General features: G+C 44.6%; 1 protein-coding gene across 10 annotated transcripts in view; it reads left to right on the forward strand.

Annotated features, from left to right (window-relative positions):
• The first annotated feature begins 3,781 nt into the window (after positions 1-3,781).
• Positions 3,782-25,731, forward strand: part of LOC131591515 (zinc finger CCCH domain-containing protein 7B-like) — a 48,216-nt gene continuing 26,266 nt past the window's right edge. For 4 of the 10 annotated variants that reach the window (XM_058862297.1, XM_058862304.1, XM_058862299.1 and 1 more), the window contains exons 1-9: positions 10,934-10,988; positions 11,093-11,153; positions 13,064-13,097; positions 13,471-13,668; positions 14,515-14,673; positions 17,287-17,367; positions 18,843-18,902; positions 20,296-20,338; positions 24,294-24,553. In XM_058862297.1, the coding sequence (XP_058718280.1) occupies positions 10,949-10,988; positions 11,093-11,153; positions 13,064-13,097; positions 13,471-13,668; positions 14,515-14,673; positions 17,287-17,367; positions 18,843-18,902; positions 20,296-20,338; positions 24,294-24,553 (936 nt within the window). In that variant the 5' untranslated portion in view covers positions 10,934-10,948. The other 6 variants (XM_058862298.1, XM_058862306.1, XM_058862301.1 and 3 more) reach the window with 5 other exon arrangements.

Raw genomic sequence — 25,731 nt, forward strand, 5'->3', positions numbered from 1 at the left:
ACGTGTGGGAGCGCCCCCCGCAGGCGGGGCCGAGGAGCGCGTCAGCCCGCGGGATCGCCACATCCCACGCACGACTCCCTCCGCCGGCCGCTAACGGCGGCGGCTGCCGCCTTTCCCCCTCACCTCCTCGGGGATTCCGCCGCCGGTGGCTGCCGGGGAAGGCGCGGGAGGCTCACGCCGCCGCCGCGCCGGGGCCGCTGGGTGAAGGGCGGGCGGGGGAGGCGGAGGATTTGAACGCCGGCAGTTCTGCTCCCCGCTCCGGGATTGGCTGCTGCCTCGTGACGTCACTGGACGCGCTCCACCGCCGCGCCGCAGCCCGGCCGGTGTCTCCGCGCCGCGCGTGGGCGGGGTTGTGGGGCGCGTGCGGCGGCGGCCGCGGGGCACGCCGGGAGCTGTAGTCCTGCACCTGCCCTCGGCTCCTAGTGCGGCCGGCGGCCCGGACGGGCTGCGCGGGGTTGTGGCCGGGCCGCGCTCACAACCCGCGTTCGTGGAAGGGTCGCTGGGGAGGTCCCACAAGCCCGCAGGTGGGACACGAGCACCTTCGGATGTGAAGCCTCGCCTAGATAATGTCCCTGTCTGTACTTGGCATGTTACTGTCAGACCGTCCTGCTAAGGAAGGCATTTCACAGAATCACAGAATCACAGAATCTGCTAGCTTGGAAAAGACCTGAGATCATCGAATCCAACCTGTGACTAAACAACACCTTGTCAACTAGACCATGGCACTAAGTGCCACATCCAGTCTTTCCTTAAACACCTCAAGGGAAGGTGACAACACCACTTCCCTGGGCAGCCCGTCTCAATGCCCAGTCACCCTTTCCGTGATGAAATTCTTCCTGATGGCCAACCTGAACCTCCCCTGGTGCAGCGTAAGACTATGTACTCTCATCCTGTCTCTTTCACCTTGCAGTGCATAGCCATTCCTGTTTAAGGATGCAAAAAAGCCTTGGTTTGTGTGACAGCCTCGCGTGCACGTTGTGCATGACATTTTCTTCTGAGTATAGAAACAAAAGTACATCGGATGAGGCAGGGTGAGTGGTGCACAGACCTGCCTGCTACTGCAGTGGGTTGGCACAGCACCCCAGTCCCTTCTCTGCAACCTGCAACCTACAGGCACCAAGACAGGTGCCATTTCAGGTACCTTTCAGGTCGCTACTGAGGTGGCCCATTGGTAGGATTTATTCTGCTATTTAGTCCCAAAACATTGTGAGAGGCATTTTCCAGTCTCTCACAAAATTCCCGTGTTTTTAATAAGCAACAGCAAGTGCTTATATGGACCCAAGAAAAGAATGTCAGTAGTTGATGGTGCTGGATGAGCAGCCTCACAAATAGTAAGAGAAGTTTCTTTTGCAGCTGAAGAAAATTAAGAACCACTTAGACACTAGACTATGGCTGTATGTGAGAAGCATAAAGCTGCCGGAATACATAGAGCTGATGAGGAACTAAACTAGTGTGATCTCTAGAAGGAGCCTGAACCTGGAAAATATAAGCAAGAAATTTGGGACTGGATATTAGTTCCTCACAATTTTTAGTAATAAATAAATAAACAAACAAATAAATAAATTTTAGTAATAAACAGGATTCTTATCAAATACATCAGATTCCCTTCCCTGTCATTCTCCCAAATCTTGGTTGTGACCAAGGAGCAAGAATAAAGGCATTAACTACAGGTGCAGCTATGTTGGAATGTAGATGTACCATGCCACTGTAGGATAGATCCTACATCTATTCTTCCTAAAAGATAGCTTTATAAATCAAAGTAACTTCTATGACACTGTATCTGGTTTGTAGCAGGGGTTTGCAGTGTTTGACTCTTGCTGACTACCTGCACATGAGACTGAGACTTCAATAATTGCACTTGCAAACTGTGAAAATCTTAATGTTAACTGCTAATGAGAGATTTTACTTCACAAGAGGAGTGGTACATGCCAAATCATGACCTTGCAGGACACCTCAGTCTTACAGACAAAGCAAATTGGGATGGAGGAAAGCACAACATGACTTTCAATTGAGAAATGCAGTCATGAAAATGACTGTTCTTAAATGAAAAACTAGTGTTTATTCCAGCATAACTCTTGATTGTGTGTACAATTTGGTTTTGTTCCTCTTTTTCCTCATCTCCTCTTAACCTTTCTTCTCATCCAGTGGTGATGTCTTTCCTTTTACAGGGGCTGCAGGGTTGGAGGTGTCCTGGGCTCTGTGACTCATTTGGTGATGGCTCTGTAAGGCTGCCCTCCCACTGTGATCTGGCATATCTGCTCCCTGTATTTACTTTCTGCCTCCAGACCTGCTCCACCTTTCTTCTGCCCAAAACCACCCCATCAACAGGGTTTGCCACTTAATGTGCATTTTGCCCAGCAGCTTCTGCACCAGACGCCCAGCTTAGTTTAGGTTCTACTCATTGTCACAGTTTCACCACCTTAAATTAAGAAACAACAAATCGTCAGAAGGGTTAATAAAAACAAACATTTTCTTATCCATGGATAGTAGCAATCTTTGGATCAAAACCAATACCTAAAAATGTGCATTGTAATTTTGGAGCATTAGACAATGTTCTCCAGTGTCATAAGGTACACTATACAAGTCATAGCCTATATTTCATAAATTATCAGTTTATTGTGTTTACAATGCTGTCAGAAGCAAATCCTACACACTACAATAAAGTCTTTCCTTTTATGATCAATGCGTTTTAAATATCAGGCAAGTTTAGTACACTTCAGATATTACCTTCAATCTGCCTTTGAATCTTGGCAGAGTACAGAGCTGCAAAGCACAACGTGACATTCTTGTGGGTCACTGTAAACGGAGAAGTGAGACACTCAGGAGTAAACATGTCACTGATTACATTGGGAAAAAGCTGGTAATTTAAACCAGTGTCAGTCTGGAAATTATTAATCTAATGGTAGACAGAATCCTTTAGGGAGTGGGAAACTCTTCTACCAGCACAAAACTCATTCCAGAGAGTTATTTGAAGTTAGTGATAGTGCAGCTGGGTGGGGATGGGTGACCCCCACCTAAGATGGTCTGTGTCTCTGGATCTTCACAGCCACTGCCCATGGCAGAGCATATCCCACTCAGCCCCCTTTCCCACCAGCAGCTCTCTTCCTGGGGCTCTGCCAGTATGGACTGCTATGGAGATGCAATCCACTTTCTGGAAATATTGAGAGATTTGGGATGAAAACGAGCCAAAAATCCAATTCCAAAGCATCTAAATTTACATATGTATACATAAATATAAAAATATATATGCATCTACATACATATAATATACATGTAGATTGTGTAATACCAAATCATGTAAAATTTAATATTAATATGGTTTTTATATATATATACACATGCTGCATATATGCATCTACATATATATATATAACATATAGATGTGCATATATATATAATTATGTAGCTTGTATAATAGCCAGCTGTATAAAATATAATATTAATTGAGATATAGCTATATATTTGTTTGTTTTGTTTTATTTCTGTGTTTAGTTTGGGGGGGTTGTTTGGGTTTTTTTCTGCTTCTTTGGTTATTTTTGGTGTTTTTTTAAATTTCTAATTTTTTTTTTTTTTTTTTTTTTACTGCATATTCCTTTCCACCCAAAGATTTACGTTTTCAGACGATCTAATTTACAGGGAACCCCCTCAGCAGTGCAGGGTGGAGTGAGTAAGGTCTGGCTGGAGCAGATAATTGCTCTGCCAGCAGCGATGGCTCTGGCCCCCGTCCAGCGAACAGAAATGGGTGGGCACAAGGGTCACTTCTTCACATATGTGATAATCCCGGGGGGGGGTCTCACAATTCAGTTCCTCGCCGCGTTCGTTGCATGCAAACCCTCTGTAGAGGCAGCTTTGCTTTCTCTTGGGGTTTATTTTTTTATATCAGCAAAGACAACCGGGAAGAAAAAAAATGTTGCATTAAAATTAGAACGGAGAGTCGACTGCTGAAGCGCTTTATTTTTTAGATTTTTTTTTTTTTAAGCCTAATTCACCTTAAAGAATCTCAAAACCAGCCACAAGGGAAAGATTTGTGAGTTTTTGTAATGGAAAGCGGTAGCCTCTAGGGCCCAGAGGATATGCAGGGAGGCATTTTCTCTTGCTGGTGCAGCTGGGAGCGAGCGAGAGAGAGCGAGACCTGGAAATGAAAGTAAAGAGATCAGGAGGCACATGGAGGGAGCTGCAGGGGCAGCCGATCCAGAAGCAGAATGCTGCCTTCTATAATTAAATAGCACTTACTATTATTATTACTTCTAGTAATAATACATTAATAATATCTCTAGTAATACAATACCATTTATCAAGGAAAGTTTATACATAGTGTGGGGGGGAAAACCCGAGGAGAGGTGAGTTCTTTATTATTATTTTGGGGGGATTATTTTTTGTCTTAAATCAATTCTGTGTGTGTTTGTGTATGTAGAAAGGGGTGGACTTGAGAAACAAGAAATTCTGGATGTTGCTTCATTAGAAAGTAAAGGTTTCAGATAGTAACTGCATAGATGAAAGGTTGTGTAATTGGAAATTTGATTTTGAAGCTAAACCCTCTTCCGCCAAAAATGTGGGGTTTGCAAAAAAAAAAAAAAAAGAAATATTGTCAAAGATCCTAATCCCACCCCCTGGAAAAATGTGGTAGTAGTCTAAAATTGCATAGCTAGGGGAAAAAACCCTGAGTTTACATGGAAAACTTAGTATTAATCGCGTCTGTGCCTGTGTTTTGTAGGTTCGGGATGTGTATGCTGGTCTGTATTTAGACTGCAGTTTCCCCCTCTTGTTTGGTACAAACCCCATTAAACGGCAGAAAAGCCCTTTGGAATTGCTTTTTACATGGATCTTCCGTAGGGTCTTCTAAAGTTTATAAAATAAGACCGTGTTTTGGTTTTGTTTGGGTTTCATTTGTTTGTTTTGGGTTTAATTCTTTAATATTTTAGACAGTTTCCGGGTGGCAGGGGACATTATGTGTTGGGTTTTTTTTTTAATTTTTTTTTCCCTCTTAAAGCCGTCTCCCAGACTCTTGGAGATGCGTGATTTTTATTTCAGTGATGGGGGATGGGGAAGGAGGAAGAGCATGTTTTGGTTTGTTTTCCTTTTCCCGGGGAAGCCTGGATGTCTCCTGCCGCGGGAGACCCTTCCCAGCAGGGCCGCGGTGTTGGCAGTGCCGGGGTGCCGGCGTTCGGCAGAGCCGCGGGGGTGCGGGAGGCGCCGCCGGCCCCCCTCCGCTCCAGCCGCCGAGGTGGCGCCTCTCCCGGCAGTGGCTTCTACGAAAGGCCGGGGATCGGCGGCCTAGCGCTGGCAGTGGGGGGAGGAGGCGAGCGAGGGTTCCCGCGCTATCCGCGTGGAAACCGGACCTGGGATTTAGTTTTTCAAATGAAGCACGGGAGTGCGAGCTGGGTGGGCAGGAAACCAAGAGCAAGTGGCGTAGGGATAGGCAGCATCACCCCACAGCTCTGTCCTTGCTCCCTGGCTGCGCTGCAGTGGGGGCAGGAGGAAGGGTGGCCTGTGATATATGAAGGTGTTATGTGTGGAACACAAGGCTGGAGGGAATGGAAAATGAGGTAATGGGGGCTGTTGTGGTCAATTGAGGCTTTTAGCCCCCACCACCATCCCCCTCTCAGGGAAACTTCGAATCACTGCGTTTATTTTCACTGGGGAGTGAGCTGGTTGTTGCTACCTTGCTCTGCATTCAGTGGGTGCAGTGAATATTGCTGGGTGCAGCTGGTGCCACCCCAGTGATCCCAGTGATGCTGCAGAGCAGGAGTGGTACTAATGGGGTGCTGGGATGTGAGACGGTGGCCGTGAAAGTACCTTGGGGCAGCCGCTGCGTGGAGGGACAGAGGAGTCAGCCCTGGTGGGCACAGCAGAGTGGTGGGGAATTCAAGAGCGGTTGGCTGTGAGAAGCAGTGAAACCCAGGGAGTGGGGCATGGCAGAGAGCAGCTGCAGGAGTGAGCAAGAGCCCAAGTTTGTAGTGGGCTCTGCAGTTTGTCCTTCATTGATGTGTGCCCAGTTAGCTGTTCCATTGTACCACTAAGGCAGCCAAACTGCAGGCAGTGAAAAACTCCCATGTTTCAGACCAGTGTTTCCTGGAGCCTTTTTCCGGGGGAGCTCCAGTCTCAGCTCTACAACATGACACTTGCATCTGAGCATACTTATTTCTAGCTGAAATGTTACAGTCAATGCCTGGAAGTCAGTCAAATGTCAACTCATTGCCATCTCAGAAATACGGTATGAAAAACTTTGCCCAAATTCAGCTCTAGCAGGGTTATGAATAACAGCCATGTCCTTGGTAAGATAAATCAAAGTCTTTCTGTTCATCTCGTGTTTCTACCATCTACCCATCTAGAGGATATCCACCCAGTTTGAAGTTCAGTCACCCAGTTCACTGGCTCTTACTTCCTTCTGAAGGCAGTTCACTGGCTCATGCTTCCTTCTGATGCCTGTCTGTAGCATTTTATTCCTGTCTGGGAAATGGTTTGTAATTTATTGACAAAGTTTGAATAAAGTTCTCTCTTGATGCTGAACCAGAGAGGATAAATGTCCCTGGACTGAAAGGATAAGAGCTTTGTAGTGGAGGTATAAATACTCAGTATTTGAATTTTGCTGGTGATTTGAGTGGACATGTCTGGACAGAGAGGTTTGGTGGGGGGGAGAAAAGGAACACTTAGATGCAGTGCTTCATAAAATGTTTTCTACTGTGTTTCTAAAAATATTTGAAAGACCAAGAAAACAAAAGCTAAACAACCTTTCCACTTAAAATTAATTATGCAGTAGCTGTGGTATAGTGTGTGGCAGAACTGAAGAGTTGCTCATGTGGGTGGCTCACAGTGTGTTGGGTTTGCTGGTGTAACAAGTGCATGGCTCGGTCTGAATGTTAAATGAAACACTGTGAAGAGGCTGGAACCATGAGGGGAGACAGAAGTGACTGAATTTGCCAGTGAGGTGGTGGGGGAGAAGGTGTGAGGAGCAAAGAGAGGAGTGTGATTGGCAGCCTCCTGCAGTGGTTGGGGCAGGCAGGACAGATGAGGGGTCTGCCACGCATGAAGGAGATTGCTGGTGTGGAGTCACATCGAAGGAAAAAGGAAGGTAGTTGCTCCTGAGAGATGTGCAAGAAGTTGTTGAGCAGCAGCTTATGGTGTGTGCTTTGAAGGTGTTGCCCATGAGAGGATGAGTCTTATGTGCAAAGTCATGACATAAGCCTGGAGGTGTGACAGACCTTTAGCAGAAAACGCTGGTCACCCACTTGCAAGGAGGGAGGAATGTGGGACAGTACCAGGGAGCAACAGTCTAGAGGGGAGATCACGCTGGTGGTTTATATCCAGAGAAGGCAATGGAGAGTTTTGGGTTGAAGAACATTCACTCTGGAAGATGAGGGTAGAACTTCAGAGCATAAAGAGCATGCAAGGCACAGAAGGTTGCCTTTTACGAGGGTTTTGTAGCAAGGATCAGACTGTAGCTGTGTGTTGTGGGACTTAAAGAACTGCAATAGGCTGGTCAGCCATCCACATGAAGCAAGGGTGGGGATATTCATGCTGGATACCGTGGCAATAGTGATGAGGAGAGAAAAAAACAGAAGAGGAGCTTTGGGATGCAAGAAGAATTGGGTAACTCTAGAAAGGAGACATCCTGTAGCCATTCCCAGTAGTCCTTGGCTGCACTCCAGGTTTGGGTCAGTTATGTTTGAATGCCCTTTTCTCTGGGCAAGCAACATTAATCAGCTCTCTCTGTAACACACACTCACATCCTGCTGTGCAGATGTTTTAGCAGCGTATCAGGGTAGCTGTGAGAATAGGTACTGATCTCTCCTTCACTCCTTGCAGAGTGTTTTGAAGGTTGAGCTCAGAAACAGAAGTAGGCCATGTGTATTGGAAGGTTTTCAAGGTGGTGATCTGTTTTGTGGATATACACAATTGTAAAGGTACACCACAGCATTTTTGGAATGCAGCCATTGACTTGATGATGACCAGCCTGTGTTCAACTGCCGTCCCCACAGTTGCTAATAATCTCTCTTTTCATCGGATCCGTGGGCTGCTGCTTCACTTCCCTGACTTTGGTTCCTTCCAGCAAGGCTCAGGGAGCAGCAAGAGCAGGGCTGCACCTCCAGGCAGGACAAGCAAGTAGCTGAAGGTGATGGCAGTCACCAGCAATGCCCTCACTCATAGGGTACAGTCCCACACCTGAATAGTGTAGTCTGAACTAGTTACCAGTAGCAGTGGTCCATCAACAGTCACAAAGAAGATGAGGTGGTGAATCTGGTCCAGGTCCAGCCAGAAAGTCCAGCAGTAGGAGATGGTGCCAGAGACAGGACCTGAGACAAGCTGCCTGCAGTAGAGGTCTAAGGTTTGTCCCAGAGATAGAACTGAGGACAAATTCACCTAAAGCATTGCTCGGATAAGGCAGGATCTGGACCTCTGCTGAAATGGAGCTCCTAGACCTTGGACAGAGGGGCATAGGTGGGGTTCAAGGTGAGGCTGTTTGGAGTACTTCAAGCCTTTTAGTGTATTCAGGGACCAGACAGCTAGAAATTTTTCCTTCCTCTCAGTGCTCTCCCCATGAGCTGTTGGGAGGGTCTACTTGACTCTTTTGCCTCCTCTTCTCTCCCACAGTTTGTCTCTTGTCATTTTCTGTGGAGACTTTCCTCACTCTTGTCTCTGATGGCCCTCACAGTTTTCTACAGTGCTCTGGGGTGGTTCTGTCCTCTTTCATTTCTTCCACTGCTGCCTTTGTGGAAATGGGTCCTATTGCTCTTCTTCCACATCTCTGTTCTCTCTTACTTCCTCTGTCTTTACAGAATTTCACACAAGGAGAAAAATTAAATGAATTACCACTTGTCTGCCTCTCAAGCCTGTCTGTGAATCATTGAAAATCGATATATGATCATGGACAAAGACCCTCTAACTAATTAAAGTTAGAAAGTGGTATGTTTATTCACCGGTGGAGGGCATGGGAGTCGTCTCCAAAAGGCATGACTGCCCCAAACAAGGTTCTTTTCCTTTTATTTATTTCCCAAGATCTTATATAAAATACGTATGCATAACTCCAGCACCTCCCATCCCCATTCAGTATTAAAATGAGGCTATTAGTTCTTCACGTGCGCACAGTTCTTCTCTTGAATTGGGTCGGTGGTCTCGAATTTTGTCAGTGGTCTCAAAGGATGAAGTCAGGAAAGTGTTCATCAGGTCTTTGTGACCCTCTGGCACGATCCAAAGCCCTGTGCTTCGTCATTGATTGGTATAGAGTCCAGGTGCTGGTCATTTTTCTCACTGTGTTCAATCTGTTCTTATAACGGTTCACTTATTCCACTTTTTTATATAAACAAGTTCATAACAGCAAGCAATATAACAATTAGCTCTGGCTTAAGCATCTAATAGTCATTAATTACCATTTGCTTATCTGACTTACATCTTCATCATTACAAATTGCTTCTAACTCTTAGCTAAAATCTTAACTCTTCAAAAATCATGATTCATCTGCCTGTATCGCTAGTGATCATATGAACCTCACAATCTCCTTGTTAAATTTCCTTTTTTTTTCCTGATTGCTCATTATCCAGGATATTTATGAATCAATGCAGGCCTTCTGATGGTGCTGTACTGAAGTATATCAGCTCTTCTCCATCACTTCTGTTAAAAGCCTTTGTAGAGATGCTGATCATCCCTCACCTTGTCTGTTGACTTTCCCTGTCTTGCTGCACTGTCCATCCTGTTCCAAGTTCAGCTGCTTAAAATCTCCTACCTGCTGCTTGAACCAGATTGCTCCCAAATTTACTGTCGGATGACTCAGAAATGGCACAGTGTCTCTTTCAAGCTCTTGCTTCCTTTTGCTGCCATTTTCCCTCACTCCAGTCTTTTCCCCTTCCCCCAACTCTTCTTCTTGGTAAGGGGCAGATATCAATTCTACCTTTTGCGTGGCACAGAGCACAATCAATAAGGGCTTGCTGAGTTGTCAGGATTGATTTTTATGTAGCGTGAAGGCCCCTTCACCCTGTTCAGACTGGGTGTGTTATTGATACTACAAGATATCTTAGAATGATAGGGATGGTCTTAATGTAAAAGGGAGCTGGATGATAATGCTCTCCAAGTTGTTGTAGTGTAGAGGTGGAGAAATTACTTTAGGATCTTTTCAGAGGCAATCCTGGGTTGGGAAGGTACAGGGTCTTCATCTCATTTCAGTGTTCCTCCAGTTGCTGACTTTGTCCCCAAGTTTCTATTCCTCAAATACTGAGCACTATTTGTGATCACAGCTCGTTGATGTGAACTTTGCTGTCACCAGCAACTCAGTTTTACCACAAAGTGCCATTCTTATTTTTTCTTGTGTGACAGATCCTTGTACCTTGGGGAATGGTCACTGGGGAGCCATTCCAAAATTTGCTTCCAAACTGCAGAGGATGAAGTGCAGATAACTCTTGAGCCTTCCTAAGGTGCTGCCCTTCCCAGTTTAAAACACTGCACAATAGGGCTCTGTTCCCTCTCTAAAGAAATGTTTCCCAGGCTGTGCTGCTCTTGCCTGCTGATTTCAGCATGAAATCCCCATTGCATGGATTCACTGCTGTCCTTTTATGTGGACCACGGCAAGCAATTCCTTCTTCCTTTGCATCTCCCTTCGTGCTGTACCTCCATAAACCTTATGTAGATAAGGTATGTTTCATAAGCTGTGCAGTAAACCAGTTTTCATCTGTCCCAGATAAATAGTGGTCAGAATTGCTTATCATGGGAGGGTCTCGGCACAAATTCCTGAAATGACAGCCAGTGCGGGCAAAGTTGGTGTTAGGTTTCTTCCCTTTCCTAGAAGGCAGTCATGATAACAGTTGGTTTCCACTGCTTTATTTACTGGCAGCCTAAGCAGAGAGCTCAAATTGAAGTAATTCCTCTTTGCCCATGTATCCTGTCAGTGGCATGTGAGAAAAAGCAGATACTTGGTAGTGAGCTGCTGGTCGTGCTGTATCTGCAGTGTGGATAAATCATGGGCTTTGCCGTTCAGGGCATCTGGTCTGGAACATTTTGTTAGTAGTAAATTCAGGCACAAACAAAATACTGTGCTGTTTAATTGGCAGCAAGACCTAAAATGACTCACTTTGTGTTGTTTCTTTTTCTTCTTTCTCCACAGCAACTATAATGGAGAGGCAGAAGAGAAAACAAGAGATAGAGAAAGGACTTCAGTTCATTCAGTAAGTGGACAACCTCAGTGCTCCCTATGGATTTGGAGGCAGTTGTCTTTCTGTCGAGGATTGCAGGAAATGAGTTTTTCCTATTCACTGCTTTGGGTTTGCTGCATGGGAAAGAGATACTGTCTTGAGGATTTTAACTGTGATTTTTCAGGATGTTTCTTGTCCTGTTAGCTCCCTACATTTGAAATTCTGTCATTTTAATATCCTTTGGTTTTGCCCTTCCCTGCAGTTCCAGGATGATCTTTACAGTCAGCATAACACTAACAGTACTTGGACCTTCTACATCATCTTCAGTATGAAGATCTCAAAAGTGCTCTTTCAACAAGGTTATCCCACCTTTGTTAGGAAGAGAGATAGTGTTTCAGTTCTGTAGGTGGGGAAACAAGGTACATAACTTGTTAGGCACCCCATATGGTGCCTATAGGGCAAGTAGATGACCTGGATTCTTTTACATCTGCCAACCTGGTGGATGTCTCAGATCATTCTTCTATAAATATAATGTGGCCTTGTAGAGCTTGAAGTGGTTGCTTATTTAGTAGTTACAAATCCTAGTACTTCCTTATAAGATACCATAGCATTTCTCCCTCCAATGTTTGAGTTAGCAGAGGCCTCAAACTCTGGTCTAGGTTCCATGGTGAGTAAGGAAGTAGTAAGATTGTAAACAGATTGGTTTGGGTTTTTTTTAAGGTCTGCTTTGAATCCTGCAATTACTATGCCTGAAATCTGTGTCTCTACAGTAGGAAACCCCCTAGATCTTCCATGTTACATATTTGTATCCTGTAATTTGGCCATGAAATTTTCATCCCAGTCTGAGACTAAATAGGGCTGATAACCCAGTTTTGGAGAGATAATTTTGAGATTTATATTGGTAACACTTATAAAAATGCACAAGATTCTGGGGAAGAAAATAATTAAGAAATATGAGGTGCAGTTCATGCATCTGGGGCATATCTTGCACTCTGAACCAGGAACGGTGACATATATTGGTTTGTTTTGATGCAAAAGGGGGAGTCCAAGTTTGTAGGCAGCACGAATGTTTCTTACAAAGCCATGACATTTCCTGTAGTTAGTTTTAAGGAGTGATTAGATGAAATCTAAAAAACGTTTTTTCAGTAACCAGTAAGATCATGTATGCACTGTAGGTGAGAAAAGCTATGAAAGGTGCTAAGGATTCCTGCAGAGCTTATTGATTTGTCCTTGAAGAGAATAAATAAATATATGTGGACCAAGCCTGGATGAATTAGATGGTCCAATCTGAAGAACAGAACCTTGTTCTTAAATCTCAGTGCTGCTGTGGGGTAGGTGTTATCCTCACAAGCACTGCCAGAATTTGTGGCTCAGGCTTGGCTGAGAAGATTAGAGTTAAATGGTCTCCTGAACCTGCATTGTTTCCTCCCTTCCTTTTGTAGGGTAGGCCTAAAGGCATGTGGCTAAGTTAAGGCAGAGAAAAGTGATTGCATTAATCTCTTTATGTCTCTGGTCTCACAAAGGATTTGGGGAGGTCTTGGAGTGCCCCTCTGGTGCCTCTCATTAGAGCCAGATGCACATAAAATACACTTGTATTCTTCATGGCAGTCTCTCATGGGACTTTATTAAAGCTGGGTCTTTTAGGTGACTGTTGGAAGGCACATTACAGGGGATCAAGTATGTGCAGAGAATAAATGAGAATAAGACTCCTCTAGTCCCAAGTCCCTCTTAGCTGTGGCCATCACTTGACACCACTGTGACTGTCACTGAGCATAATGCTCCCTAACTGTTCTCTTTGCCTCAGCTGCTTTTGCAGTGATAAAATGTTCAGTAACTTATTGAGATCACCAACACAGAACCAGAAAAATTATCTCTTCTTCAGACAAAAGCCCTTGTTTTCATGGATGCCTGTTTCATGAGTATTTTCTCTTCTTTTTCTTCAGGTCCACATTACCCCTAAGCCAAGAAGATTATGAGGTAATGGAGATTTTGTTGAAGCTGGGAGCCCTCTGGTTAGAAAGATTTGTTCTGTTGCACAGCCATTAGTTTACATGCCAAAAGTGAAGAATGTGGGATGGTCTGTCACAATTTGACTGTGACTTAAAGTTTTAAGGTTCTGACGATGACAACTTTCAGGGAAAGGAGAAGACACTTGAGTGTTCAAGAAGAATGGGGGTTTGACTGCATTATTCTCCTCTACCAAAAAAACTGATGTTTTACAGGAGAGTAGGGATGCAGAAGTATCTTTGTGGGCAAGCAGTAAAAGATATGGAAAGGAATGGTAAATTGGGAAGTCTCTCCTGTCTCTGAATATCCACTTGAGTGTATTTTTTCTCTCCCTGCTGCCCAGGCCTTTTTGCAGAAGCTGGTGAGAAACTTGTTTGCAGAGGGCAATGATTTGTTCCGAGAGAAGGATTTCAAGCTTTCCCTGGTACAGTACGTAGAAGGGCTGAACGTGGCGGATTACGCAGCCTCCGACGAGGTGACCATCCCAAAGGAACTCCTCTGCAAGCTCCACGTCAACCGAGCTGCCTGCTACTTTGCCATGGTGAGTGCTTTCCCAAGTCATCCCCAGGAGCCAGGGTTGCAATGCTGTGCAGTTGGAAAAGATGTCAAGAAGCGTTTCAGCTGGTTTTGCCCACTCCCTGCTCAAACACTGGAGGAGACAACACCACACAGAAGAGTCTGCAATCTCCTCACCATTACACCGTGTCTTGCAAGACCAGAGGAAGGATGTGAGGAGAGGGGGCCAGGCCTGAGGTACTGACAATGCAGTTCTGGTATTCAGTGGTGAGGAGTTAGTACCACCCAGTGTCTTCCAGTATTGAGCAAATATTTTTCTGGAATAATGTTTATTGCTCTGGAGGCTCTTGCCTCCTCCTTTGAGTCACTGGAAGACAGTAGGAAGGCTTTGGGTCTTGAAGGAACTTGCAGCATACATATGGAAAAGGATCCTGAAATACCCAGGCTCTAAAAGGCTGCATGCTTCCATTTTATTAAGGCACGTAACAGCTTTCCTTTATGGCACAACCCCAGAGCAGGCCCATCCTGTTTGTAGGGACACTGAGTCCCCTGAAAATTAGCAAGCAGTCACATAATTAAAGACTTTCAAGTGTAACATGCTCAGGGTAGAAGGGGAGACAAGATAAGGTTGCTCAAGCAGCCTTACTTCTGTTATTCCTTGACTTTGAAATGATTTGAGTTTTGCAAGATTTAACAAAATGTTCTGTTCGTGTAGGTGTGTTTGCACGCTGGTCTGTGCATGAGGTAACATATGTACTTCCACTTGCCACTTGTATTCCTGTTTTCTGCTGAGAGATAGAACATTTGCATTCACAGAGGACAGGTTAGTCTGCTGTGCCTCAGCTGACTCCATACGGCCTCTTCCATGCAGGGGTTGTTTGAGAAGGCACTGGAAGACAGCGAGAAGGCTTTAAGTCTCGACAAGGAGAACATCCGAGCGCTATTCCGGAAAGCCCGTTCCTTAAATGAACTTGGAAGACACAAAGAAGCATATGAGTGCAACAGCCGATGCTTGCTGTCCCTCCCACATGTAAGTTTTTGACATACAAGTCATCTTGGTTTTTGTGGCTCACAACCTTCCTCTCCTCAACATGCTTAGTGTGAAGCCAGGGGATAGTGGATGAGAAATATTGTCTGTGCCCAAGAAGATCCTTATGCCCAGAAATTCTGTCTCTCTGACATGATGTCAAGATGTTTGTCCTCGCATGTTTCTTCAGACCAAGTCACCTCTTGCAGATAGTGCCAGTCAGAGACACCAGGTAGTCACAGCAGGTTCATGGTCTGTTTGTGAAGAGCAAACCCCTGCTCTTAACAAGAGGAGAACTAAAGCCATGAGAATGTTTTAATTGACTGCTTTTGTATCTCTAATGTAAGTGACTAGAAGCATGGGATAAATGGGAGCTGGAACTGAAAGGAAAACTCCTATGGTTTTCCTGTGTTGGGTACAAGTGTCTCACGTTTCACTTACTGATTGCTAAGGCAAAGTGATTTTTTGAGGAACACTCAAAGGTGTCCTTGACATCACATGGCATAGTTATTTTTGTGTTCAGGGATGTGTAAATTTTTGCATGCAGAGAGGACTATCTGCATATACTGGGAACTAAATATTTTCCTGATAGAGCTTTTGAGCATCCTCTTAGGCCAGATATTGATCAGGAAAGCAAACTGTGATTACATGGATTCAAGTGAGCACTGTGCTGATCTTGGTTCTGATCCATCACAATAATGTTATCACAAGAAAAATGCATCCACCTCAGCAGGAGAAGTTAAGTTTCCTTTGTTATTAGTGTTACAGAAGCAATGTTTGAAAGCCTTGTTAGCAGTTAGTTATTCCTTTTGCGTAGCTTGTAAATTCTAGCTTTTTTGACTTGGCAGAACAGGGTGACCAAAACATATTAAAGATATCATGCTTGGGGAGTGCCAAGGGATTGTTTTATAAAGAAACCCTTTGATTAACAAAAGTGTCTAATGTAGGTGTTCTTGTGAAGCTATATGTGGCTATATTTTACACTGCAGTTTAGCCACTTAATTTAATTTATATTTTAACTACATAGTTATGTTTACATAGCTCCCATTATTATCATTACTTTATCAAACTTCTCTGTGCCAGGAAACTTCAGCCTAAAAAACTCCACATTCAGTGGTCTGTATTTCCCATTCTAAACAATTCAGTCTTGTAAATTAACATAACCCATTGTCTTACCACGTACTTAACAGAAATCATAAGCCTTCTCTGCATCAAAGGCAAGTCGTGCTATCCATCATTTCATTCTTGTTTCCATTACCCTCTGGAGCACATGGGTACTTCCATCTTTGCATTGCTGTAATTGCTGAGAACTTTGTTGTGGTCAAAACAGACCCCATCTTAAAACTTATGGTGATAAAGGATCTACTACTCATTTGGCTCACTGTCTATCAGAGTTACCTTATTTCTGGGTGCAGATGCTCAGTGCTACACGTTTGCAGAAGTTCTCAGTACGGTGAAGTTAATACTTCTCTGTGGTATGCTTATGTTTGGTATGGCATGGGTGTTTTAGAAGAAGAAATGGACAAGCTAGATTTTGGATTCACTGAGTTCAGTGAAGATGGTGCCAAGACTGATGTTGAGGGTGTGGGGGAGTGAGTACAATCAAGAAATGGCACTCCAGATTGAAGGGAAAAGTTACTGATATGGTGGGCTTGAAGAACCAGAGGCTTCTCAGCTGTTGAAAGGGAAAGGACTCAACCTGCAGAGAGAAGGAGATTGGAAAGACCAGCATGGAAAATAGAGAGAAAGAAGGCAAGCTTCAAGGTTGGAGATGAGGAGGGAAATGTTGGAAGATTAAGGAGGGCTAGCACAACAGGTTGGGCAGATACTTTTTTTTTCTTCGAAAATGCTGTTAAAGTGCTCAGATATTTTTGCAAACAGGGAGAGGAAAGCAGAAAGAAGCAGTTGCTGGTGATGTATAACTGTAGAAGACTGTGGCAGGTTGTTAGTCTGGGCAGAAAGCCCATGGTGGTGTGTGAGTGGGCATGGACACTGGGCAGGGAGGATGGTAAAATGCCACACAATTGCGGAAAGCTGAAGGATCTGCTTGACTAAGCTGAGGCAGTTTAACGAGCTGGAGACAGTCAAAATGCCTTCTAGCTAGTAGGTTGAAAACTGAGACTTGGTTTCAGCTTTAAAAACAAACAAGCAAAACAGGCTAGTGGGTACTGTCTGCATATCAAAAATGACTATTAACTCTGCAGCTGGCAGAGAGGGAAGACATGCAGGCTCCCTCCCAGGCATGGAGACCTTGTGGAAGCTGTATCAGCAGCCAGCCTTGGCAGCTCCTTCAGCCTACTTGCCAGCAGGACTCCTAAACCCTGTTTTCACAGAGTAGGTGCTTTGTTTGAAGCACATACTTGATTTGATTTTCTGCAGCATTGACTGAGTGTAGGGCAAAACTCCTGGTGCAACTGCAGCATCTTGGCAAGACTGAATGACAAGAATGCTGAAGTCTGTCTGGACTCTCCTGGGACTGTTCTGGAAATTATCTACCTGTTGCTGTCTGAAGTTGAGGCTTCTTGGTGCAGCCCAATTTCCTGTATTCCTCTTTATTTCATTCTGTATGCCACAAAGGCAAAACTAAAAGTGTCCTGTTAATGGTTTTGTCTCCAGGATGAAAGTGTCACACAGCTGGGACAGGAGCTTGCCCAGAAGCTGGGACTGAGGGTTCGAAAAGCATACAAAAGACCTCAGGTATGACTTCTTTTGTCTTAAGGGCTATCCTTTGCTCGTACAAATTTACTTTTGCAGAGATGGTAGGTGCTGCTCTGCAGTTACAGACATGTGTACACAACCCTGCAAACTCTAGCAGGCTGCTGGTAACCTTCCTTGTCCTGACCCTTTGACTCACTTTGCTTTGATCCATATCTAACCCCATTGCTGCTCTGTGCCTGCTGCCAGGATGTTTCCTGAGTCCCCAGATGGTGCTGCAGGAGAAACTTCTGATGCAGTAGATGCCTACTCTCTTTTTTGCAGGAGAGGAACATTTGGCCTGATCCGAAAGCAGGTTTTGCATCACAGTCCTCTCCCTGTTATGCAATGAGAGGGATGGGATCCTCTCCTGCATTGGAAGCATGGCTGCTTTTGTGGTGCAGTGGATTGTGAAGGGTTCCTGCCCCATTTCTAGGTGTATGCTTCTTTATGGTGGGGGAAAAGCTTGGCTTTGGGAGAACAACTGGTACACACCTGCTCAGAAGCTAATTGACACCAGTGACTGGATCCATAACTTGGCTCTACAAGGAAGTGCTGTCGGTGTTTAAATGTGTACCCTGAGATGGAGCTAGAGGGCGTTAGGCCACTGCTAGCCATAAAGCTGCTGTCCCATAAAGCTGCCTTGGTCACATATTTTGTTCTCAGGAGCAGAGAACACAAGATAATAGTGGAGGCTGATGTTTGTGTTTGCATCCTGGGCCCCAAGCAAGGGGGTGTGTTAAACAAAGAGCGTGTTCCATCTGCAGAGGGGCACCCTTGTAGCATGAGGTGGAGTGGTTCGTGGGCATCGGGTTTGCAGAGAGCTTTTAGGGTAAATCTGGCTGTAATATGTTAATCCTCTCCCCAACAAACCTCATGTGTGATTTGCCTACCCTAAGAAAACTCCTTGATCTTGTAGCAGCTTTCCACAAATGATTCCATCTCAAAGAAATGGAAGTTTATGAGGAAATACTTTTTGTAGATGTTCACTGTGTTGGCCTTACCACCTTTTCTGCTGCTGTCATGTTACTCAGCTGAGATGGGCTTAGAGCACCTGTATGTTAGAAATATGAAAATGAAACATTCCATAATGCTTTTTATTATTTGAAATTCTGTGATTGGTATTTTGTTAACATTTTGTGATCTCTTGTATTGAGTTCCAGCTTTCACTCAAGTGCAATAATGCCTTCTCAAAGTAGTAATTTCTTAACGAGAAGCAAACCCATCTATTTCTCAAGGAAGTTTTTTGCCTCCTGGTTGTGGGTCAGTGGGTTGTGGGTTCTGAGGTATACAGAGCAATTAAATGTCCCTTTTCAGTGTTGACAAACGTGTACTCCAGTGTCACAGTGGGGTAACATTTTGGGGTGGCTTTTATTTTTGGCAGTGATTAGAAGGAAACCATATTGTGACCCAGCTTTACCTAGTTTATGAGCATTCACGGTCTGAATTCTGCTCTAAGACCTTGCTCTTCCTTGCAGCAGGAATTGGAAACATTCTCACTACTCAGTAATGGCACCTCAATCAATTCATCAAACCAGGTAGAGTTTGCAGCCTGTGATTGTTACTGTTTCTGGATTGTGCTACTAGAATACTTTAAAGTTTGATTTACATGTAGATTTATAACTGTCTTTTAGGTTTCAACTGTTTTAATTAGTGTTTTCTGCTTTTAAGGGATATGGCCAAGAAATTTATGTATTTGAAACTATTTCTATTGGCATCATATTTTATGTCGGTAATTAGATCACCAAAGATGGTTATTTTTCTTAGTTATTATGAATGTTTGCTTTCTCTTGCATTTTAAATAAATTTTTGTTTTCAAGTTTTGCATATCTAACAACAATGCTATGTAACAGTCAGAAAGTGCAACTGCTGAAGAAACAAATAAAATTAAATCCTGTGATGTACTGAGCAAGGTACATACACAGCTTATGTATTGTTTCTATTGTCCTGGGAGATCCAGCTGGGCAGGGCAGTGTACAAATACTAAGGTAAAATAGAAGAAATCGCTGGTTGCCTTGTTCCACCACTGGGCAAAGAATCATCCCAACAAGCAGGCACTTGCTGTTTTTACAGGCTGTTTGGTACTTCACATTGCTCCTTAAAGCAAATAAACAATAAAACTGTAAACATTGTAATTTTGTACAAGATGGAATATGAAAGAACTAGTTTACCTCTCACTGTTCAGTGATTTGGCTTCACATCTTTCCAGCAAGGCCAGTCAGCTTTCTTTAATAGTTGTGCCTAGTTTTTAATTTGAAAATCTTTTCCTTTTTTAAGAACTGAAAATAGTGCAAGCTTCACTGTAGTAGATGCAGTATCACAAGCCAAATGCTTTACTTGTGCCTTTTTAAGCTTAAGCTAAAGGCACATGTACTTACCTCTATTTATGTTTCTGTAAAATATGGACTCAATTTATTTCTTGCCTTGAGCTCCAAGTCAGCAGTTGTCTTGGCGGAAACATTTTCCTGTTTTGAATTTGCTGTAGAAGTTTGTGGTTGTTAGATTGCAAAATATGTGAACTAAGAAAAGGAACGTTGTGTAAGATCAGGCTAATCAGATCTCCCATGCAGTGGGCTGACCAATTGGTGTGTCCTGGGACCTGGGACACAGTGTTCCCATCCACACATGAAATACTCTATTCTATGTATGGAGCTGCTCACAAGGTTGGATATTGTACAGGCATGGTTTTTCTTTGCTGCAAAAGGGTTTGTCAGCTGCTGAAGGTAAACATTTATAGGTTCCTTGGATCAATGAATCTCCTAAAGTTCATTTGCTTTATTGTTCCAGCACAGAAAGAGGCCATAAGGAAAAAGAAAGAGTCATATGCATTTAGGAATAGTAAAGAGTCCCAGATGTGAAGTGTGGATGTCTATTTAAAAATTTATTTCTCACAATATTTTTCCTCTCCCTTTTCCTACATCCTCTTTACAGACTACTTCCAATGGATTGGGCTCAATAGATGACATTGAAACAGGTAAAGATATCTCTCTCCTCAGAATTTTGTGGCTTCAATATGGTATGTGACCAGGCTGGCAGGCTTGAGAGGTTCATCACCTGCATTTGTGTCTCTTCTGCACACTCACAGCTTTGGTAACTAGGAGAAGAAAAAAGTGCTGCAAAGCAGGAGTATTTTTCTTGCAAAAACAGCTTTTTGTCCAGGCCCAGTGAGAGACACGTCTGGGAGTTAAAAGGGTCTGCTGAGGTATACAGCTCTCTCCAGTTGTGTTTTCTTAAAGCTGCTCTTGGCAGAGCTTCTGAAACTCTGCTCCAAGGCAAAACAGTCCAGATAAAGTGAAGGTTGTTTGTGCTCTGACTGCATATGGTCCTCCAACACACTGAGGTAGAGGAATTGAAAACAAAGGAATTGGGAGGGACCCAGGGGGAGCCAAGTTCAGGGTTAGGCACCCAGGAGGAGACGAAGGAAGATTAACAGGGTTGCTTTTCTCACACTGGGAAACAAGTGACCTTAACTCTGCCCCTGTAGAAGGGCTTGCTACCTTACCTGCTGGAGAACTGAACTTCTGCCTCTGAGCACATCAGTCTTTGTTCCTTCGTAAGGTAGCTCTGTGTGTGTGAAGGTAAGTGTGAGGACTTACCACCACAAGTAGCAATTGCTCTTTTTATAGAAAGAAACTAATTTTGTGATTAAGGTGCTTTGGAAAGCATGTTAGTTCTTTGTTGAATGCTGATTTATTATCTGCTTGCTACATGATATAATGAGACCCAGTTCTGTGAATTAAGGAGAGTTTTTCACATGATCTTGCTGTGCTAAAATTAACTGGACTCCTACTACGGACTAATGAATGGCCACATCCAGTAAGCTCTTTATCTAATCTGGATTTGGTGTAAGAGCAGCATGCCACCTTTGCTGCGGATCAGGCAGACAGAGCCTTTACTGCTAGAAAATCTTTGCAAAAGCACGGGAATTATGCGTTATCCAATTGCCCAGAGAGTGGTGTACCACCAGGATGGCTGTGGGTGCTGGGTACCTTGAGAGTTTCAGATTCAAAGATTTCTTTTAGCAAGGGTTTTTGTGGTTGTTGTTTTGTTTTGTTTTAAGATGCAGACTCTTCAAGCCCTTTCCTCCATGTTTTGCTTGAAGTCATCTGATTAACTCAGCCAGTCCTGCAGAGAGACCATGGCTCAGATCTGGCTCAGTATGGCCATTGGCCAGCTAATGCACCAGGGAACCACTGCTGTTCTGGAGAGCAGAACTAGAAATAGTGCTTATAAAAGCTGTGTACTTCCCCCTTGGGGACAGGCAGGTGTATGGCCAGAGAAGTCACCAGCTGGGGGGGCTTGGTATGGGAGACTTGGTTCATGGGGATGTATGGACAAGCCCCTTGTTGACCTTTTGATAATATGTGGGGCTGAGTGTGATGGCAGGGTCAGAAATCAGCAGGTGTGGGTGTGCCTGTGAGCTACTCATCAAAGAAAGCTGTTTTATTCTTTTAAGATGGAGCAAATGTTAGGGGAATGCAGAGGATGCATGAGCATTCTGTAAGGAGAATATGTGAGATGTGGGTATCACAGCTGGTCAGTGAAGTCAGCAGATCTGGTGTCCTGAGGAAAGCAGGAATAGGAAAGGATAGGAAAAGAGATTGGACAGAGTGGGAGGAGTGGCTGAAGGAATGACAGGTGGTCAGGGAGAGAGGAGTGGACATCTTCCCTCTTCCACTTACAAGTAGTGGAGCCTGTTGGTGCCTGCTCTTTTCGTTACCCTTTACATACACTGAGCTCTCATGTTATTGTCTGCCTTTTGGTCATGCATTCAGTGTTTCCAGGTTTGGGGCCTCTTAGGGTGTGTGAGGGCCTCTGTTCTTTGCTTCCCAGTCTGAGTGGAAAATGCAGGGCCTCATTCATTCCTCAGAGAAGGCCTGAACTGCTGGATCCTTTGGGGCCCTGTCATTGTGCACCCTTTTGCTCCCCGCTGCACGTGTCTCCATCCCTTCCGGCATGTTCTGAACTTCTTGTTGGCCTCTGTAGGGATCTTGTCAGTACTCCAGATTTAAACATCTGAAAAATGGGAAGGCACAAGCCATCCCTTTGTACTGCAGGGAATCTGGCCAAGCTTCCAGCCATGGGAAAAGCCGGAGAGCTGGCTCCCTGGCGACTGGGGGTTCTGCACCAAAGGGAGATGAGAGAAATCATTGCAAAGGGGGCATGGGGTTGGAGCCAAGCCAGATTGGTGGGGCAGCTGCAAAACTACTACTGATGGACAGCCTTCCTTTGAGTCGCTGCCTGTAGGAAATGCATTCAGCTGCAGCACCAAAATCCTGTGCTGGATCCCATAAGGTACACCATGTGTTTGCCTTCAGTGGCATGCTTGAGGACATGGAGACATGGACACTTCCCCTGCTTTCCTTTCCCAGCACTTTCCTGCTTTTGTCATGGCTCAGCCTCCAGTGCCTTGCATGGTGACCTTTGCTGTGGTCCATCCACGTGGACCATTCACAACAAATACTGGAGGAAAGGTTGCAGGGGTTGGAGCTGTGCTCCTGGTGGGGTTAGAGATAAGGGGGCATGCCTGTATTTGTCATCTCTGCTGTTGTTTTGTTCAGGACTTGGAGGTTTACTGGAATTGCTAATTTGCTGAGCTCTCTAAGAAGGTACCAGCACATTCCTGGGCCAGCAAAAGAGCAGTTTGCAGCCAGTAACAGAGCGTACTCACTCAGTCCCTGATGCAGGGGGATGGCCAAGTTCTCGTGGGGGCTGAGTGAACAGACCTGGTACAGACAGGATGCAGCATTTCTTGCTGGATCAAGTTTTATATCTCTGAAGCTTGTCTAGTTTCTTTCCCAATTTTATCAGTCTTTCTAGTAAAAGCTATTGTCTCTCCTTCCAAACTTTGCCTTGCTTTTATAGCCTTAGTCTGTTGCAGGTAAAGTGCAGCCAATGGGATGTGGATGGAGAAGGTAGCATCTTTGTCTTATTTCTTTTCTTTTATTCCAGGACATCTGCACAGGGGCAGAATTAAGGTAGTCTGGGTGCTTGGTTTCAGAATGGCAAATGTAACGCTGCATTTTCCAAATTTCTAACATTTGAACTTTTTTTTTAACACTTAATTTTTTTGAGAATGAAATGCTCTTCTGTGAAGAACATGTGCTTGCAACCTTAACTTCACTTAACAGAAGTTTATATTGCATGATGGGAATATCTTACTACTTCAGTAATGTACTGGAGAGGGGAAGAAACCTTAGGGAAAACCACCGCCTCTTCCCTGGCTCGACTCTGCCTCCCACGAGTTCCCAAGAGCACATTTGCTGATCAGGTATTGAGGGGAGAAATGGATAGCAACCTCCCACTTTTGGACATCAGGAAGGATCCAGGAGCAGGGAATTTACTTGACTAAAGACAATTAAAGCCTGAGTGAGTCTGATGGGGATTTTTGGGACAGATTGTTAGCACGACCTGATCTGACGACTCAATCTCTGGCTCTCCTCCCAACAGGGCCTTGTGATTTTTATCTTCTTCTGTTTAGGATGCGTGGTTTTTTAGAGAGGGTGTGCAAGTAAGCAAGCTTTCAGCTGGGATATCAAAGCTCCAAGAAGTAAAGAAAGCAGTGACCTCTGCCAAATGCATTAGTGAGGAACATTAAAGAAAATACCAGGTGGTGGGTTATAGAGAAATTGTATTATGTGCCCCTTTAGTCCTGGCCACAGTGAATTCAGTAACTGCTCAGCCACAGGTATTTTGTTGTTCCTGGTTGCTGTACATGCTTGCAAATCTTGACAGTCAGTCTGAGCACTGGCCTTTAGAATGTATTTCAGCTACTGGTGAGTCCTAGAGCCTTTCCTCTCAGAAAAATTGGCATACTTGGTTTTTGTGATTTGATGGAGTTGTACAATATTGGTTTTACCATGTTGTGCTCTATATGCCTCCTGCAAGAGGCTCTCCTGGTGACTGGCTCTGTTTCTCTCTCATCACAGACTGCTCTATGGACTTGCAGTGCCTCCCAGCTCCTGTGGCCACCTCCATCCCTGTGAATGAGGGGATGGCCCCTTTGCCCTCTGATTCAGATGCAAAGGGCTTGCCCACCTCACTTCCTGCTGCCAGCTTGCTCCCGTCTCCAGACTGTGTACCCTTGCCAGTGCCTGAGAACACGGAGGACTTCACAGATGGGGACATCATTGGGGAAGAGCTAGACTCCCTCCTGGATTCCCTTGCTGAAGGGTCACCATACCCTCTAGTAAGATGGGCACTGTGTGGGTCTGCTGTTTCTTTATTCCAAATAGGTCCTTGGAGGATGAGGATGTGCATGCTGCCTCTCGTTCTCTTCCTGTCATTCTTTTCTCCTATCTCTTCCTCTGGCAAAACTCATTCGTTCTTTCCTTTATTTCTGCTGCTGTGAGTATGTAGAGTCCTTCTCCAAGCCTGCTTTGCTGTGTGCAGCTTCAGGGAGATGCCTCTCAAAATACACCCAAGGTAGCCCTCCCCTGACATTTCCTTCCACCTGGCCTCTCAGGTCCGTGAAGTTGAAGCAAGTCTGAGAGTAGAAATTAGTGTGGTGAAGCAGGAATGATGGATGTATTTTATACAGAGGGCATGCTCTAATCTCCTTGTATTTTGTGCAGGTTGCACTCAGACTAAGCTTGTTGAACAGGTCTGGGAGCTGCATAGACAATCTGTTCTCATACTAATGTTGGATTTTAGTTGCCAGTGTTGCTTATGTTAGCCACCTTGGGTCTGGAGGCAGTGTAGTGATTTTCACGTTGGAAAAGCCCTGATGAGAGGCACCATGGGTCGTGATCATTACCCTGACCTTTGCACTGTGTGTACTCGTCTGCCTTGTTTCTCGACCTGAGCTGGTTTAAGTGCCCAGCGCAGGACACTGCCTTGCAGACTGATGAACTCAATCCAACACCTCCTCAGGGATCCTGGTCCAGACTGTTTGCAGTACAGAAAAATTGGAAAGTCTGTGGGAAGTCTGCAGGTGGATTGAGCTGCCAGGTATCCTTTTGCTCCAGCTTGTACAATACACCCTTCACTGGGAGCCTGTTGCTCTCTGTTGTCATGGTTTGACCTCAGTCAGCAGCTAAGTACCAGACAGCTGCTCACTCACTTTCTTCCTGCCCCTTTCCCAGTGAGAATAATTGAATAAAACCCAAACTTGTGGCTTAAGACAACAGTTTAATAATTGAAACAAAATAAAATACAATATTAACAGCAACAATAATAATAGAAAAAGAGAGAGAGGGAAGGAATAAAACCCAAGAGAAACAAGTGATGCACAGTACAATTGCTCACCACTTGATAACCAATGCCCAGCCTTCCTTGAGCAGCAGTTGGTGACCCTGACCAAATTCTCCCAGTTTATATCCTGGACATGATGTTCTGCGGTATGGAATATCCCCTTGGCTTGTTCAG

The sequence above is a fragment of the Poecile atricapillus genome, chromosome W, assembly GCF_030490865.1.
Source record: "Poecile atricapillus isolate bPoeAtr1 chromosome W, bPoeAtr1.hap1, whole genome shotgun sequence".
NCBI classification, from domain to species: Eukaryota; Metazoa; Chordata; class Aves; order Passeriformes; family Paridae; genus Poecile; species Poecile atricapillus.